The sequence below is a fragment of the Martes martes genome (genome assembly GCF_963455335.1).
Source record: "Martes martes genome assembly, chromosome: 7".
In the NCBI taxonomy this organism is placed as follows: Eukaryota; Metazoa; Chordata; class Mammalia; order Carnivora; family Mustelidae; genus Martes; species Martes martes.
The window spans coordinates 141685319-141703759 of record NC_137894.1 but is presented as its reverse complement, the minus strand read 5'-3'; the positions used below and the strand labels follow the sequence as shown (position 1 = coordinate 141703759).

The 18441-nt window shown below is 54.0% G+C and overlaps 1 protein-coding gene across 6 annotated transcripts in view; it reads right to left on the bottom strand.

The window, feature by feature from the left end:
* WDR20 (WD repeat domain 20) overlaps window positions 1-18441 on the bottom strand; it is a 66114-nt gene that overhangs the window by 7422 nt on the left and 40251 nt on the right. The window contains exons 1-3 of one of the 6 annotated variants that reach the window (XM_080807779.1): window positions 15788-15842; window positions 15197-15379; window positions 2596-3855 (exon numbers count right to left, since the gene is read on the bottom strand). The exons of 1 other annotated variant lie outside the window; for it this stretch is intronic. In XM_080807779.1, the coding sequence (XP_080663905.1) occupies window positions 2596-3768 (1173 nt within the window). In that variant the 5' untranslated portion in view covers window positions 3769-3855; window positions 15197-15379; window positions 15788-15842. Of the gene's footprint in view, window positions 1-2595; window positions 3856-15196; window positions 15380-15787; window positions 15849-18441 lie in introns of those variants that run through there. 4 more of the 6 variants (XM_080807777.1, XM_080807781.1, XM_080807780.1 and 1 more) reach the window with 4 other exon arrangements.

Here is an 18441-nt window from a genome sequence, read left to right as displayed (position 1 = left end):
GGACCCCCACCCCCCGGGGCAGCACACGGCCCCGTCGGAAGCCAGTCCCGGGGGGGCCCAGCCGCCTCTCCAGTGCCCTCTTCTCCTCAAGCTGCGGGCAGCTCCGGGCCGCGCTCGGCTTGGTCTCGGAGGACACCTTGCATTCTGTCCTCCTGACAGTGGGACACTGGCTCAGCGGCTCAGTGGCTGGCGAAGAAAGGGGGCGCGTGTCAGAAGGGCCGCGTGACCCTCTGCAGCACCTCACCCCCAGCAACGGGCCCCAGAGCAGGACGGACAGACGTTCAGCATACGGTCACCAGCAGGAACTGGAAGAACAACACTGACCAAGCCCCAAACCCCAAACTGTGACATGACCATGGTTTCAAAAACTGGGGTGGGAGCGGGGGATGGTGACACCACGGCTTCCGTCAGCACATTTCAGAACTTGCTTGGGAGGGAACAATAATCTCCTCTTGCCTCTCCGAGACATCCCCAAACTCCCCCTCGGTAAGGCCCCCGGTGCCCCCGAGCGCCCCTGTGGTAGCGCGCAGCGGAGGGCGCCACAGGGTGAGAGGGGCCAGAAAGCCCCCAGCCCCAGGGCGCACCGCGGCTTCCCCGCCCGCAAGGCAGGGAGCTGTGCTCAGAGCCCGACGTTCCCAAGAAGCTTCCCCGTAAACGCTACTTACCTGGGACGGGCCACTCTGCCTGGGCCACTCAGTCCTGAATTCTGAAACTGCATACTCAAGGCCTCAGAAGCATCTGAACTGAAATTTCTAAACCTAAGTAGGTACATAAAATTGCACCTGGGGTGCCTGGTTCTGATTCTCTCCATCTGACATCCCAGTTCAGCCTCCAAAGTTGAACAGTCCACAAGCACAGCTGTCTTTGCTGCCGGTTAACATTTAGGAACAAAGGACCACAACAACTTAAGAGTAAACAGAACATGAACATACACCCGTGACGTCATGCATAAACGGGGGGCGGGGGGTGCACCTGGAAGGCTGGCGCGCTTCGGAACACCGCGATCTCGGAACACCACGATCGGAACAGAAGGCCCTCCCGTGGAAGGGGCGGGTGGAAAGTGAGCTGGGGGTTGCGGGGGGCAGGAAGCAGGCCCAGAGAAGTGGGGTCCCCCTCCCAGGGGGCTGCGGGCTGCGCTCCAGCACACAGAGCTCCGGCTCCAAGCCCAGAGCGCGTGTCCTCTTTGCTGAATCGCATCCACTACTCAAACAGGTGTGAACGATCAGCGTCTCTATGTTTAACGACAAAGGTGTGCAGAACAGAAAACAAACCAGAAAAACCAAAGTAAGTGAACAAATAAGATAATCACCATCTTGACATAAAATATTTGGGTCTAAGAACCAGCTCCTTCCCCGTGAGACTGGACTCTGAAACGCCCCGCGCAGCCTCTGGCCCCCCGCGAAAGCGGCTCGGCGTCCAGCCAGAGGGGGCTCAGGCGGCCGCGCACCAGTGCCGGGGCGAGGCAGTCCAGCCGGAAGCCGGTGAGGACGGAGCCCAAGCGGGCGGGACACGACAGCCACCCAGTAATGCAAGGGGGCAACTGGCCCCCTGTGCCTCCCCCCTGGGTAGGGTCCCCTGGGGAAGCACTCGGAACCTGGGGTGGGGGGTGGTGTCTGTCAGTCTTTACAAAACAAGACCAAAGAGTCTGTGCCGGGCCTACAGTTGGGCTTTTTGACCAAAAACAACATCAGCAACAACAAAAAACCCACAGAAAATTGCAGAAGGAACCAAAACCTCCTTTCCCTTGTTGGATAAAAACACAAGCAAAGCGCGTCCAACGGAAAAGGTCTTGGCTCACGTGGCAAGAGGCCCCCCCGACGCCTGCTGCTGGCGCCCGTCCTCAGCCCGTGGCTCCCAGGAGCTGGCCAGGCTCCGGGGACAAGGGGATTTTAGTCAGTGCACCGAACCTCAATCAAAGTGCTACAAACTGCTTCTTTGAAAAAAGATGTTTATTAAACAATTTTAATTGTCATAAAATGACTAAAATGGGTTTTAAAAATTAAGGCTCTTCTCTTTCTGTGGATTGCCAGAACAATGTAAAAATAATATCAATCAACCCTGCTGAATGCTTTGTTTCCTAAAGTTAAATTTCATAGATTCCTAAACATTTTATGATTAAGATAAAAACTGGACTAGAAATGACAATTAATGGCCGCCCATACTGAACACACACTCTGATCAGGTGTACAACATTCTAATTGAGTAGTTAAGCAAAAATATTCCAGTTAAAGCAGAAGTTTTAATTTTAGCATTTTAAAGTCATTGTTTCCCCACACTGTCGTGATTTTCCTAAAGTCGAAATAGTCTAATACAGGAGCGCTAACCTTGGGACTCTATATGCTCCCAGGAGGGTGACTGACTTGGCTGGCAATTAGTTTGATTATATTTTTTTTTAAACGTTCTAAGTTGAATTATCAAATGATTCAGAATTACATGGCATGCAGTATCCAAAATTATGGCTCTGATGCATTTAGATTTACATTAAGAGTAAGAAGTGCCATTCACATTCATTGTACACCCCACCCCTCCCGCAAGGAAAAAATCTCTACCTATTCGAGTTCTAGATCTGGTGCAGCATTAAGGATTAAAACTTACCACTTTACCAGGCCTTCCCCATGTGCAAATAAATCCCTCCTGACAAGCAGTGACTAGACAGTCTTCAAGAAAAATTAACACAGTCAGTCTTTCATGCGCTATCTTTTTACAGATGAGCGGCTCTAACAAGGGGACGTCTTCCATCCGAGGACACAGGGGCGTCCCCAGGGTTTTAGCTGGGTCCGTTTTGGTTTTAGTAACCAGGTTCAGTTTGTCGCTGCTCTTGCTAGAAATGTGTCCCATGCTGTGGTTTCGCTTGTGGTCTTTCTCGTGGTGCCTGTCCTTCCGGTCGTGCAGGGAGAGCGTCGCGAATTTGCTGACCCCAGAAGCGACGGCGCCGTCGGCCACGCTGCTCTTGCTGCCGGCGCTGGAGACGGTGGAGTGGGGGAGGCTGTTGGAGCGGGGCAGGGGCGGGGGCGCGGAGCTGCCGGGCGTCGTGACGCTGTTCCCCGTGCTGCCGGCGGGAGGACTCGTGGCGTTCATGACATTGGTGTGTGTCCTTGCTCTCGAGAGGGGCTGGTGAGGGAAAAGGATGTCTTCCGTGAGGTCCCAGAGGCAGAGCTGCGTGTCCTGGCCCACCGAGCCGAACCGGTACGTCACGCTGACGGGGCGGCTCTCGGCAGAGTTCCGTTTGGACAGCCGGGACTGTGTGCTGTTGGCCCGGTCGCGGCCGAAATGAAGGAGGTCCTGGAAGTCCTCGTCACTGCCACTGAACTCCATGGGGTCGCTCTCTTCCACGCTAGTGGTGTAGGGGTCGAACGCCACAACGCTGACCCAGGACTTGTGCCCGTGGCCTCGGGCGATCACCCGGCAGTCTCCAAAGGCCCAGACGGTCACCAGGTCGTCCTCGCCGCCCGTCACGATGTACTTGCCGTCCGGGCTCCAGCACACGCACAGCAGGCCTCCGAAGTAGCTCCGCATTGTGCCGTGCAACTCCACCGAGTCAAAGTTGAACACCCGCAGAAACCCGTCCTGGCTCACGCAGGCCAAGAACTTGCCATCTGGGGAGAAAGCAAACTCGTTGAGGGCCCCCTCGCCCACGGTCCACTTAAGGAGAGGGTTCCTCGTGGATTTGCTCTTGCAAGTGTGCACGGCGAAGCTCTCGCCCTGCTTCAGGAGCTGGTAGTGGGGGGCTGTGGTGCCACAAGTGTGCTCCACGTTATACAAGTACATGCTCCCACTCGCGTGGGCTACTAGGAAAAGGCTTTCCGAACCGGGAACCCATTTGACACAGGTTACGCGTGACTTGTCTATTAGTCTCTGTGAAGACAAAGGAGAACAAGTTATCACAATGGAGAAGCTTTACAGGTCTACTTTTCCAGCAAGAAACTCGTCTGCTTCTCGGTGAGAAGGGAAGGGTCCATCCAGGCACTGCACACTATCCCGCGGTCGGCCAAGCCCGCGGAGAGCACTGGGGCCCCTTGTAGAACTACTTTCTAGAACCGCACTTGGGTGTGAGGCCACCGGCTTTCGCTGAGGGAGTCGGTCATTCAACACACGCTGCTGAGAGCCTACCACGTGCCAGACACCGCACCGGGCGCTGGGCCACACCGACGAGAGGCCGGCCCCCCGCCACCTCCGTCTCTCCCGCCAGGAGCGTCTGAGTCTGTGCTTCCCGGCACCTACACCAGCGCCCTCCCTCCGAGGCCTCTCTGCATTTCATCAGCACCTAAGTCCCGTGCCGTCTACACCTGCCCCTCGGCTCCGGCTGCTCCGGGGGTGGGTGTCCACGCGCAGCCCCCGGCAGGAGCGCACCTCCTGGCTTCCCTCAAACTTCCCAGCTCAGACTCTCTGTCCCGCACGCGTCCGGAAAAGCAGTTCCTCCGAAGCTTCTTCGTGGTGTTTAACAAAATGAGAAGACGAATAATTCGGGAGGACGGACCCCACCACTGCAACGCCGTGCTAAGTTCTGCTCCTCTCATAGGCACCAGAGTCTTGTCTTTAAAACCGAAACAGCAAAAGGCCAAAGTAAAAAGCACCCAAAGGCACACACGCGTGTGTCCCCACTTACAGACCGTGCTGTGGGGCTCGCTGGCACAGCGGCTCCCCCCGGGGTGCCCCACTCCAGGCTGCCGGGTCCCAAAGCACGTCACCGGAAGCCAACCAGAAGTTCCCAAGACTCCCGAGTTTTTGGAAACGCCTCCTGCCAAACCCTCTCCGCCACCAGCTGCCTGGGAACCGGGTGCCTCAGGGTCAGTTAAACACGACCACTTCCCCTCCCTGGCTGGGACCCCGGGCCTGAGCCTTCGGGCACCGAAGTAAACCTCCCTGCCTGCACTACCCCCAACCCCCTGGCTTTGCACAGCTGTGCTGAGTGTGCTACGTCTTCACAGAAAAGCAAAGAACATGAAATCACTAGTTTTTTTCCAAAGACGGACTGAGCAAGGTGCAGAAGAGCAGGCCCCGGGCAGGGAGAAGAAGGGACACCCCGTGCGGCACGCAGGGCCCCTGGCAGGGATGAGAAGGGACGCCGGCCCCCTATGGCACACAGGGACCGGGCTGCAGGTGACACAGCCGACTGCCCCATGGGGGCACCGCCGGCCTCTGAAGTCAACAGAGACACACGAGCTGGCCTTGGGGACACAGCCAATGTTCTCATCCCCTGCCTCCTTGCCCTCCTACCTACGCCAATGCCAACAGCCTAAAAGCCCAGCACCCCACTCCGGCAGGGTTTCCGAGGCCTTCACTGCTTCATCCTTAAGAGGTTAGAACGGGGGCGCCTGGGTGGCTCAGTGGGTTGGGCCGCTGCCTTCGGCTCAGGTCATGATCTCAGGGTCCTGGGATCGAGTCCCGCATCGGGCTCTCTGCTCGGCAGGGGGCCTGCTTCCCTCTCTCTCTCTCTGCCTGCCTCTCTGTCTACTTGTGATCTCTCTCTGTCAAATAAATAAAATCTTTATTAAAAAAAAAAAAAAAAGGTCAGAACGGGGCTCTCCTCCTGTGAGGGCTGCCCCCATCTGTCAGACTGTGCTGTCCCCGCCGGGCCCCGGCTACCCAGTTGGCCTCGGGCCACCGTGGCTCTCCCGTGTCGGGGGCGGCATGGTCAGGCGGCCCCAGAGCTACCTCGCGCTGGCAGCCAACACCATGGCTCTCGGTTCCCGCCCCTCACACGTGTCCGCAACCAGACAGATTGCAGTCTTGCCAACAGAACACCACGGCCACGCTATCCTGTGTGGAAATTTTTAAGGACAGACATTGAAACTTCCAGCGCAACGCTTAAGAGAAAGTTTTATTTCTGGCTGAAAGAGATACAACAAAAATAGTTCCATTAGACTCCGAAACCATAATCCCATCAAGTAAACAGGGTATTGTTCCAAAACTGGGAGGCGTGAAGACAAAGAATGACAACACTGTCGTCGTAACAAATGTCACTGGGACAAAACACACGTAGACAATTCATTCCCTATTAAACAGGTGCATGGAGACAATTGTAAGTAGACACATGCATGTAACTTATGGCCAAACACCCAAGCCTCCCCTCCTGAGCCCCGAGCCAGGCACCTGGGAATCCGGGACAGCAGGGCAGGCAGCCACAGACGCCAGCAGCCAGGCGCCGGGACCCGGCTCAGACGCGGAGGGGCTCTCCCTGACAGGTCATGCGCTCCAGTGTGCCCAAAGCATCCGCCTTGAGGGGCGCTCCCCGGGGCTCCCACGGGGCTGGGGCACGCGGCACACACACAGGGACAGCAGGGCTGACCTCCCATCGGAGGCCTGACTCCGCATCCCAGGCCCCGGGCAAGCGGCTCTGCACATGTGTTCAACCTCGAAAGGACCCCGCAAGGCCAGCTTCTGTTCTGAGTAGGCAACCTGTTCTCACTTATATAGAAGTGTGCAAAGCTCACTCGCATCCCTTTCCTCCATTCCAGTTCACCTGTCCCCAGAGTCGCCAGCACGAAGCTTCCGGTTTCGCTCACCAGAACGTCTCGCCCACGGACAAGGCCAACATGGGGACAAATCCATCCACCCTCCTTGCTTCACACTACAGACGACGCGCCGGCGCCCAGCTGCTGTCTCACTCGGCCCCGCGTCCGAACAGCTTCCGCACGCGTATCAAGACCGCGTCCCTGTTCCTCTCTAATGCGGCACAGCATTCACTCACACGGAGGGAAACACGGTCATTTGTCTTGAAGTCCCCACCGCCAGCCATTTCCGGAGCACGCACGGCAGTTCTCGTGTGTACGAGTACGCTGCAGGACCGATTCCCGGTAACACAGCTGGGGCAAAAGGCATCTACATTTTAATCTTGACAGATACTGCCAGATTGCCTCCCACAGGGGGCAGAACTCGATATTCGCATCAGCAGGGTAAGAGCACCCGCTTCCCCCAGGAAGGTAGATCTTATCAGCATATCGCCACCAGGAAACGGAGGCTCGGAAAGGCCAGGACACCCGCCTGCAGCCCCACTCGCTCACTGGCTCACCGGCTCGCTCACCGGCTCGCTCACCGGCTCGCCCTCCCGCTCGCCCGTGCATCATTCCCGCATTCCTCCTCAAAGGCATCAAGGCCGGGCGCTGAAACGGCACTGATTAGAAGAGACAGGCATTCGCGTCCAAGTGGGAGGAGAAGACAGTGAAATTTGCTGACGGGGAGGAGGCCGGAGCGCCTTCGATCTCAGACGGGAGAGCCTAGCGAGACTCCTTTCTTGGGCGGCACAGGCTAGCTGAGCGGGCGGACAGCCGCAGCGGGTAGGCCAAGGGCACGTGGGGAAGAGCACCTCACAGAGGGAACCACAGCCACGAGATGCTGAGGCAGGAACAAACCCAGCCCTGGGCATCCCAGAGAAAGAAGGGAGCCAGAGCAGGCGGGGCGGACTGGGCGAGGCGGGGCTGCCATCCTGCGCCGCCGACAGACGTCAACCAAGGCTGGGGCCACTCACACTGGTTCCCAGGAACAGGACGAGCCCGTCTCAGACCCCAGGCCAGGGCAGGAGGCACAACTCTAGGGCCAGCTAGCTGACAGTCACCGAATTTAAACAGCTCTGGTTATCATCCGGTTTGGATTTAACAAAAAAAAGAAGAGGAAAGAAAGCATTTCACTCCCACTTTTCTAATTAAGAAACAAACACCTGGACGCTTATTCAGTAATTACAAGCCCAGTATCTATACCGTAAAGGTGTATTTCTGTTGCTGAAAATAACTCGTAAAAAAGGTGGAGAATCTCAGTGCCCCATGTTAAGTAACAGGACGCCCCTGTTAAGCTTGACTTCTCCAGCATCGGTGGGTCTGTGATCCGGCCGCACGGGGGCAAAACCGCCTCAGCGGAAGCGTGGCCTCTGAGGGAGGGGGCGCAGGGGAAAGACTGGGTGCGGACGGGCCCGGGACAGAGCCGACCGGGCGGATGCGGGGACACACACAGCACCTGTTTTGGCTGGAGCACCCAAGCAGGGGCAGGGAATGAGGTCCGGGATTGCGAGTTGGGGCTCAGGACAGCCAAGTCTCAGGCTAAGCAGCTCTGGGCCGTGACCCTGAAGCCCTGGGCCACCAATCCCACAGCTCTGAGCACTTGATCTGTGCCTGAAGTGAGATGCGCTGTGTGTAAGATACACGCTGGATTCGGAAGATGTGAACAACTACGGCAACAATCCCATTCATCGTTTCATATTACATATATGTTGAGATAATATCTGGGTACATAGAGAAAACAAAATCTTAATTTCACCCACCTTTGCTTATTTAATGTGCTGTCGGAAAGTGTAAGGCTGCACATGTGGCTCACACTGTCTTTCCACTGGCGGCGTGGCTGCGGGCGGGGAGCGAAGGCTTCTGAAAGGGGCAGCGACAGAAGAAAGAGGAATCCCCCTTGGCAGAAGGTACAGAATGGAAGACGGGAGGCGGGGAGGCAGGTGGGGAGGAACCAGTTAGGAGGCTGTGACATTGTTGTGGACAAAAAAGTGACCGGTGGTTGCACGGCAAGACGGGCTGTTAACGGTGGCTTAGGCTGCAGTGAGTGGGGCAGGGGTGGGGAAGGGGCCTGTGGAGTCTCCTGGGCCTGGAGCTCAAGCGCCTGCCACACACAGGAAGGCTGGGGGTGGAATTATGCTGGGGAGATGCCCAAGTGTCCTCATGGAGTAGGTTGAGAACAGTGAGAGCCAGATCTGTGACCTCCTAAGATCCCCGAGGAAGGCGCAGTGTGGACGAAGAGGACAGGGGACGCTCCACTCAAGAGGGAGCAGGACAAAAATCAGGTGGGCAGAAGGAACATCCAAGGACATGACCCCAAAGTCCCACGAGGCGAGGAAGGAGCCGAGGCTGAGGGACCACCACAGACCAGGAGCTCTGCAGCATGGCAACGACCCTCTGTGTCCTGTGATGGACTCTTTGAGGTTGGCTCGGTCTCCCCCACGAAGTGAAAGTCAGAGGGGGCAGTGACCCCAGCAGGGCTGAGGCAGGCAGAGCAGGAGCAGGGAGGCCTCCTTAGAAGAGCACAGGGCGTGAGTCTGAGGGACCAATGAGAGGGGCGGGTGGGGTTCCGGGGAGGGGGGTTCCGGGAGGAGCCGCCCCAGCTCCCTGGCTCCCTGGATGCAGAGAAGCCCGGGGACACTGACTGGTGGAGGAGGGAAAGGAGCAGAGGAGAGTGTGAACCCACTTCCAGAAAACCGGCGGGGGGGATGGAGCGGGGCAGGAGCTCAGGGAGGGGGAAGAGGGTAGGGAGGTGGCCAGGTGGTTCAGCAGTTAAGACGGGCTCTATGAGGTCCCCTGGCTTGGCCGCTGGGCTTCCATTAAAGAGTCAAATTCCAAAATGCTTGGAGCCGATTTCTATAATCACTTTTGTGAAAACCAGACACCAAACCTGGAGGTGGGTTCACCGTCTCTGCATGTCACAGAGCGGCTCCCACACCCACACTCCTCACCAGCCCCCCGCCAGTCCTCACCTGCGGCCCCGCACAATCCCCACCCCGACTCCGAAGAAACCTTCCCTTTGCTGATACAGCTCCAGTACAAATCAAACACTAAAACTACCGTCATCAAGGGCATTAAAAGACAAGATTTAGCTACAATCAACTAATAAAAAGGAAGCAAGAACAAAAATAAATCTATAATCGTGTTAAAGTATCACTGCTAGGACAAAATTTTCTAAAGCACTTAGCTGTCTCTTTATTTTTTATTTTTGGGGGGAGAAGGGCAGAGTGAAAGGGAGAGAGAATCTCAGGCAGACTCCACACTGAGCCCCAACGCGGGGCTCGATCTCACAACCCTGAGATCATGAGCTGAGCTGAAACCAAGAGTGGGACCCTTCGCCGACTGAGCTACCCGGGTGCCCTTTAGTTGTCTTTTTATTCTTTTCTACTACTAACAACGCGGCAAGCAGGAAAAATTTATTTCAGGGGCAGTGGGTACGCATTTTATAATGCAGATATTAATCTATAACAAAAATACTGAAGCAAACAAATCAAAAACCACAGCAGCTGGGGCGTGGGGAGCCATAATGTATCCACAAGCAAAACGCAGGACTAAGGGCTCTGCTTCTGTAAACACATTTAAAGAGAGCAGCTTCCCTCAGAAGTGTGAGGAAAGACTATTTCAAAGCCATAGAAAGGAGGATCAGATGTCTTCTTATCAAGGCTAAAACTCTAAGGAGTAGGGCATTATGAGCTCCTTTCCTTCCTTTGATTAAAAAACTAACAAAATGCTCATAACCACTCTTTTGTCCCAGAACTGGACAGAAGACCGCAAAGCTGGGCCTGGCTCTCCCCGCCCCTGGGGGCACTGGGTGCCAGGAAGGAGCAAGATGATGCAGCCTCGGGCTGGCCGAGGGCGGCCTTGGCTCCCGTGGGCCCTTCAGACAGCAGGAGACTCGGACCCACCCAGTGTGACGGCCCTGGCCTCCCAGCCTACGACGGGAAACGAAGTCAAGGACAGAGGGTGTCAGTAGCGGAAGAAGCCGCGGTGATGAGTCCGTCTTAGATCTTACATCTTCCCCAACAATCAAAACACACTTGAAAATCCTCCAAAGTTAATATTCTATGGATACAACCCTGAAATAATGAGAATTTCTACAAAAACAAGTCTGAGTTCCTCATCATCTAGAAACTGTCCCTTTATAATCCGCCCCCCTCAGTGCATCATAACCACCAGCAGCAGCGAGTGAGCTCCACAGCCTTCGGGGTCCTCCACGTGAGGCGGAATGCTGACCGGCTGGGGACGCTCCTTTCCGGGGAGCTTGCAGAATGAAGGGCCCCTCCACGGGCACACACAGAATGCTACAGACACAGTGAGGACCCACTGAGAGAGACTGGAGGGAGCAGAGACCGGGGGACCCGTGGGTGTTACTCCCCCGGGGAGGCTGGAAAGGACCAGGTTCTTCCTTCCTTCGGGACTGAGCCGGTTCAACAGCCAGGCCCTGGGGCGTGACAGGGACACCTGGCAGCGGGGCCTGAAGGGAGCATGGCTCCCCTCGAAGTCCACTGGCCAGCCGGGGAGGAGGGATCTCTGACGGAGTGTGTCATCTACTAGGCTCACCTCATTAAAAATGTAAAAACTACAAAGACAGTCAAGTTAGGAGTGAGCACTGGGACTTTTCCCATCTTCTTTGTACATCTATAAACAATCATTAAAAAAATTTTTTTTTAATTTTTTAGTTAATGGAGAGGAAAAAAAGATCACTTTTTAAGATATACTTGACACCCAGATAGAAATTTTCAACTATCTTTAACATCAGGTGGATTTCTAGACTCTCTGATTCCATTCCACCCATCCACCTCCCCATGCAAACATCGGTTATCCCTTCACGGGCCAGGAGCCCGGAGAAGGGCGGCAACGGTGGAAGAACTGGTACTGGGGCGTGTGTGCACGTGTACACGTGTGTGCAACGGACACCGTGAGAGAAGCGCTCGGAGGAAGACACACGTGTGACCCACGTGACAAGCTGTTCCCCGTCCTCTGCTCTGCACACGCTCATTCTCTGCCTGGGTCGTCCTGGAAACTTACTGCCTCCCCCTTCCAAGAAGCCCTTCCCCGCCCCGGGGGGCCAGCTGCTTCCCTTCTAGCCGCACACACTGCTGAGCATCCCCCAAGGGCTCGCTGTCCCAGCCCGGGGCTCAACAGTCTCCTCACCTCGCTTTCGGGTGGGTGATGTTCTCCCCCCCGCTTTCCAGGCGAGGAGGGACGGAGGGAAAAAGCAGGGAGGCGCTCAGGTCAAGGCTCCGCGTTCTGAGCCACGGGGCTGAGTCTCTCAGTGGCAGGAAATAAATGCAATGCGGGAAGCGGCCCTGCGAAGGCCCCGGGACGAGCCGTGCAGAGTCCGGGAGTACAGTCGGTGCCACAGATACTATGCAGTCTCATCTCCGGGACGGGACGACTAGTTACACGCCAAACTCCCGAATTTTTACCCCTGGGCTCCAGGGTCCGCGTATCTAACATTCATCGGCCTCTGCAGCTTGTCAAGTACAGACGGGAACTCCGATCTTCCCTCCACTCTACACCCGCTCCTTCCCCAGTCTTCCCCAACGGGTAAGTGACAGCCGGAAACCTACCCGTCTCCAAGCAGCAGCCACGGAATTGGCAAAAACACCAACCTGACCGCCTCGTGCTCCTAGCCCCCTTCACCCTCAGTGGCACAGAGCTGGGGTCTCACAGCCGCCCTTCGCATCACCCTCCCCGGGGACACGGCCCTCCCTCCGCTCTCCTGACCCCCCCATCGCCCCTTCCTTCCTACTCCGGGCCTTCACCTGCTCTCCCTTCTGGGAAACACTCCATCTCAGGCTGGACCTGGCCGGCCTCTTACTCGTGTGGGAAGCCCCACTTAGAGCACAGCCCCTCTGTCAAGAGAGGTCCTCACCACTCCTGTCTCTCTCCTTGCCTCCCCAGGCCTCTGCCTCCTCATGTGTCACATGTCAGCATTTGCCCTAAGCGCGTGTGAGGGGTGTTACTGCCGACACGTCTCCCCCTCTCTCGAGGGGCAGTGACGGAAGCAGCCCAAGTGGGCACAAGGTAGGTAGACCGAGGTCTGTCGCCGGGATGGAACAGGGCCACTGCTCTCGGCCATCAGCTCTCCCGAACAGGGACTAGGCCTCCTCACGGGCCTTGCTACCTCTGCCACTCTCTCTTCATTCCAATCCACATTCCACAAGTGCCGACGCGCGTTCTAAAGGACACGCTTGACACACTCATTCCCTTGATTAAAAGCCCAGAACTACCCTTAGAGCCTCCAGCATCAGATCCAAATTTCTCAGTATGTCAGCGCGTTCACAGTCTGGTTCCGACGCATCGGTCGGCTCTGACCCTGGTGTCTTTGGGGCCCGCACACTGACTTGGTCGTGCCTGGCCACCCAACGCCCCTCCACATGCCAAGCGGTTTTCTCCAGCTCTAAGAGCCTCTCTCCCATTTCCCCAACTCCTGTGTACCTTTCAAGACCCAGATCAAGTGTCACCTTCTGGAAATCTCAGATTTATGATATTGGATACATGCTGAAGAATACGGTGAACATGTATCCCCAGGCACTTTGTCCCCAGCACTCTGATAACATGGCCCGGAACCCCATCCATCCACGGCCCTGAGCTGGGAGCTCCTGGGAACACAAGGGCCCAGCCACCTGGCAACTCCACACAGTGGGGCTCACAGGCCGTGACCGGGAGCCCACCTCTGTCGTCAACTTATTACCTGCCTGGACAACTCACTCACCTTCTCTATGTCCTCCTCTGTAAGACAGCAACAGCTGCCTGCCCGGTCACACTGGGGCAGATCTAGAACAGGCCGAAGCCTCTAACTCTCACGCCAAGGCGAAGCCTGCGTGATACCAGCTCCGAGCGCAACTCCTGGCACCCTCGGATCCAGACCACCGTGACGCCTGCTCTGACACCCTGACCAAAACCTGACGAAAATGCCCACCGCGTGGCCAAAGACTCTCCTCACTGTGAAAGGCAAACAACTTCAGCCTCAAGCTGCGAGCACCGAACTGGCATTTAACCCTACACAGTTTTACTTTCAAATAAAACGTTAAGATGCGCATGAGACAACTCGCACTGAAACCAGAGTGACGAGCTGCTTCCTGGCCCGCGATGCCTGTTGCTGTCCAGAGCAAGGCGTGGATCTGGCTGACGCGTCCGAGTGCTCTCAGGGCCCCGAGACTCTTGCCTCCCCTGTGATGTCACACAAGCCCCTCTTGTTCTCCAAGTGGCATCCTGTGCCATCCCCAGCCGGAGCAGCCTCCCGATGTCGTTTACAGACAGCCCTTCCCCCTCGATAACATGCCCCCTACCGAATACAAACAAAACCCCATAATGACTCCAAATTCAGCTTTCTGTGACAGTGCAGAGAGGACTGGTTGCTCCCCCATAGCTCCCACCAGGAGGAAAAAAAGTCATTCGGCTACTGGGAAATCACTTCCCCACACGTTATTAGTAAAAGACTTAGGTAAACAAAACAAGTTTTCTGCTTCAGACTTATTTTTAAAAGAAACTGGGATCAATACTTTTCTTCTAGAGTTTTGTCAATCCACATGGCAAGTTCTGTTTCTGGTCAAAGCAGATGCAACCAGAAGAGGAGGCGGCACGGCTCGAGAGATCTCACCAAATCCACGAGCAATGCCAGACAGAAGTGCCACGGACGGGGACCGGCGGTGGAGATGGTGCGGGCCGCGACGCTGTTGAAGAATCCAAATTTTAACTGCAATCTGTCCACTTGAATATTCTCACCTAAACAAAACTGTTTCTGATGAACCAGAACCTATAATGTTCTTCTGTTCCAAGTTCATGACATCAAAACCAGGCAAGAGCACAAAAACACTTGCCCTTCCTGAGAGAGGGATCCCACGTGACCTGACCCTTGTCACATCAGGGCCATGGTCACCAGATGACACCGGAACCCAGGGCTTCTAAGTCAGCAACCCCACCACATCGCTTCCAGTTGCTGGGAAAGTCACACTGAAACAGAGGAGGGAGGACGTCGCATCTGCTGTGGCAACTCTGGGGGCCGACAAGCCCCCGTGACAGCTTTACCACGTGATCTATGTGGTGACTTCCACAGCTACGCTGAACAGTTCTGGTATGTTCCAGAACACATGGCTCATGTAGCTCAGGCGCCTTCCAGAACAAAACTGGAGGTGCTAGGAAACCAGCACATGCTAGGTCACTAGCAAAAACTATATCATGTGATCCAATTTAAGTGCCAGGATTTCAAATATGTCAAAGGTGATTTTACAGCAAATATTTCCAAGAGAAAGAAAGCTAACCCTTAGCCAAACACCTGTCAAATACAGACACAAAAGCCCGAGCTACCACTTAGATGGCCTACGGAATTATTACCAAGTTCTTTGATCTGCATGAAATTTTCTGGTGATGTGAACAAGGTCTAGAATTCTGTATCTTTTTATTTAAATTATAAATATCAAGTGACAGTTTCACCCGTCTCCATTATAAAAGAGTTTTAAAGCACTCGCTACAGACACCTAAGCATGCTCCATAAAAAATGCCCAGAACAGGTACCCCGAGGAAGAACAGGTATAAGTCAAGTTAGTTCACCACATTTAACCGGGTAATACTAGGTAGGACAGTTAGAGAATGAAAAATGGGCTTAGCTTGACGTGTAAAATAAGGCCCACTGCCCTTGGCAAGAACGTTTAAATTCTTAAAGGGATTCTTAACAGCTAAGACAGGGTGCTACTTACTTCCTCATTAAATAGTTTGCTAGTTTCTTTTTTGATTGGATCTATAAGCTGGACTTGGCCTGCGGAAAAGCCCACTAGGAGAGAGACACTTTCTGCTGTGGCTGTTAGGTGGTTGAAGTCATGACAAGTAGGCTGTGTTCCTTTGTAAATCCTTTTATCTATTGGTTTACTCAAGTCAGCAGCCTGGAGGAGAAAGAGAAAAATACATACGGTAAACAGCACATTGAGATGAGAAATCTAATAGTTACTCTATTTTATACTCCATTATGATGTTCAATCTTAAAAACAAAGGTATTTTAAAAATTTTTTTCCAGTTTTCAGCATCTTGTAAAAGCACTTTCATATACATCAGCCAATTTGATATTGTTAGACTATTTGTAATATGTTCATAACTGTTACTTCCACGACTTGTTCTTAAAATGTCTTTAACAAAAACTCCTGGACTTCAGGAGGAAAAATCCTTGAGATACTAAATTCAGTATTTGCAAAATACATTCAATTCCAAGCAATTTCTAACAGAGTACCTCTAACCACATAAAAACTCGGCTTGCATATTGATCTACAGCATCTAAATGCTCATTGGTGAGTTACCTGTAGCCCAGGGGTTCTCAAAGTGTGGTCCCCAGACCAGCGGTGGCGGCAGCAGCATCACCTGGAAACTCAGAAATGCAAATTCTCAAGCCCCACCCCAGATCAAAAGAATCCGAAACTACAGGGGCGGGGCCTCGCAAGCCTTCCAGGTGATTCCGATGCCCGCTCAGAGTTGAGAACCACTGCTGCGGCCAATTATAAGCAGGTGCCTTCTTACTGGGGCCCAGTCCCTCTTCTGCACCAGTGTTCAGGTACCTTTCACTTACTGAGCCCACACTCAGAGTGCACGGCGTGCATCACCTTTAAACCCTACAACGACCCTTCAAAGTAGAGAACAAGTTTAGGGAGGTGAAATAACTCAGCCAAGGTCACCATACCTACCTAAGTAAGCGGCTGGATGGAGAGCCCAGGTCTGTTTGACCATAAAGGGGATGGGGAGGACACACACGCACACGCCCCAAAGTCAGAAGCAAATGACTTCCAACTTGGGACAAAAAGTGAGTTTCAGTATGCCTCCCCATAAATCCCTAGAGCGGGACTTTCTTCTCCTTCATGAGGAATGTTCCATGCAATCTAATGTGCCAGGCTGACGCCGAAATTAAGGACGCCGCCCTCCAGCCCTAGAGGAAAGTCACAGGTGCAGACAACCGGGCTGCTGAGCGCGTCCCCCGACACGACCACTGGAGCCGCGGCTACTGCTCTCTGCTGACCAACCCGAGGTAGGTTCTGAAGAGTTCTTTCTTTCAAAGAGGCCCGTGATATTGTGCTGAGGATCGTTTCACTTTCCAAATGACAAACATAAATACTGCGTAGAAATTCTAGGCATCTTTAAGGAAACTCCAAACCCGAACATTTGGAAGTCTGGACCCGAGTGGGACTCGCACCGGGAGCCTGGGGCAGAGGAGTGAGGATGCGCGCCACGCGGACACTCCCAGCCTCACCTCAAACGGAGATGAGTATCTCTGTCCTACCAACCTCATGGGATTGTCTGGAGGATGAAATAAGAGAGTATGTACATGAAAGAGGCTTGAAAAGTATAATATAAAGTACGATACAAAACACAGGGAAGTCCTGACTTTGCAGCAAGGTGAAAAGGGACCAGCGGGGAAGGAAGTACTGAGGCAGGCTGCAGGCTGTGGCCAGCAGAGGTGTGAGGGAGCTGCGGAGCCAAAGCAAGCCACCTCCGACCCTCACCCCGCCCCCGGCCCCAGGGACAGGCCCACGGACAGAAGCTGCTCCCGGGCTGGGCCCTAGAGGTGGGGAAAAAGAAGCCAGGCTAAGGGATCTCAGCAAATTATTTCAGAGCTAAGAAGGTTATCAGCAAATGTCGGAAGAGCTCAAAATAGACAGTAAAAGACGCTGGCAACTAGAGACAAAACACAAATCTAAAATACGAACAATTACATTATTACATGATCTCTGTATAGCATATAAAACTCTTTGAGAATTTTTTTTAAGTTTGCTTAGTGAACTTCACCCTTAAGAAACATATCTAAAATTATGCATAAAACTATAAAAATCTATTCAAAGGCAAGCCAAACATCACAGAGAAAACATGCTAATACAAATTAAACGAGCAAAGGACATCCGGTTGTTCTCAGAACAAGGAAGGGAGTAAAAGTGCCCGCTTTACCGGTACCGCTTCTAGGGCAGCGCTCACTCACAGACCCCTAACAGCAACTACACTAGCTCAGCTCTCGGTGTGGTTATTGTACCTCCTGGCCTCCTAACAAGAAACCTGACGGAAAAGCTGTCATCTGTAAATAGATCACATGTATTTTAATGCCAACCGAAAGACTACTTTTACTCTTAAATCATGTAAATACTCCCCAAACACCCTGTTTACTAATCTGCTTAACAACTTCCTTCCCAGACCAGGGCTCTCAAACTGTACCAGGCCACGCCAGCCTGCTGGTCGGCACCAAGAGTGCGTACAGAGACGGAGGAGCGGCACTCGGAAACTCTGAGGGCAATCAGACGGGAGAACCTTGTGTTGACTGTAATAATAAAAATTTGAATTTGTAGTCCACATGTCTTTTTTAGTTTTGTTTCCCATTAATATATTTTTTTCAATTTTAGAAAAGTATCAGCCCAGACAGACTGGACATTTTTTTTTAAGATTTTATTTATTTGTCAGAGAGCGCGGGAGCAAGTGCGCAAGAGCAGGAGCAGCCGGCCGCGGGAGAAGCAGGCTCCCTGCTGAGCAAAGAATGTTCCATCCCTAATGTGTTCGATCCCAGGACCCAGGGACCATGACCTGAGCTGAAGGCAGACGCCTAACTAACTGAGCCATCCAGGTGCCCCTAGACTGGAAATTTTAACTGATCCTTCAACACTGGGGAGAAGCACTGTCCCGAGAGGCACCAAAGTAAACCGAGGCCCAAGAAACACTCAGAGTATCTCTTATCTAAGGTCACTCCCCATCCCCAGCCCCCAGGGGCACCAATCTCGCTATAGCAGCACAAGTGCTGCCAAGCCACACAGCCCCTACCAACAGCAAGCAGGAATTACTGTGAAGCCCAAGGTGACCGCTAGAGGTGTGCCCATAACTGAGAAACCCGTGGACTCCGCCACTGGTGCCCGAGCTCTCTGGAGCCCAAGACCAGGGCGAGAAAGCCAGGTTACCAGCGCCTGCCTTCATTTTCAACGGGGCC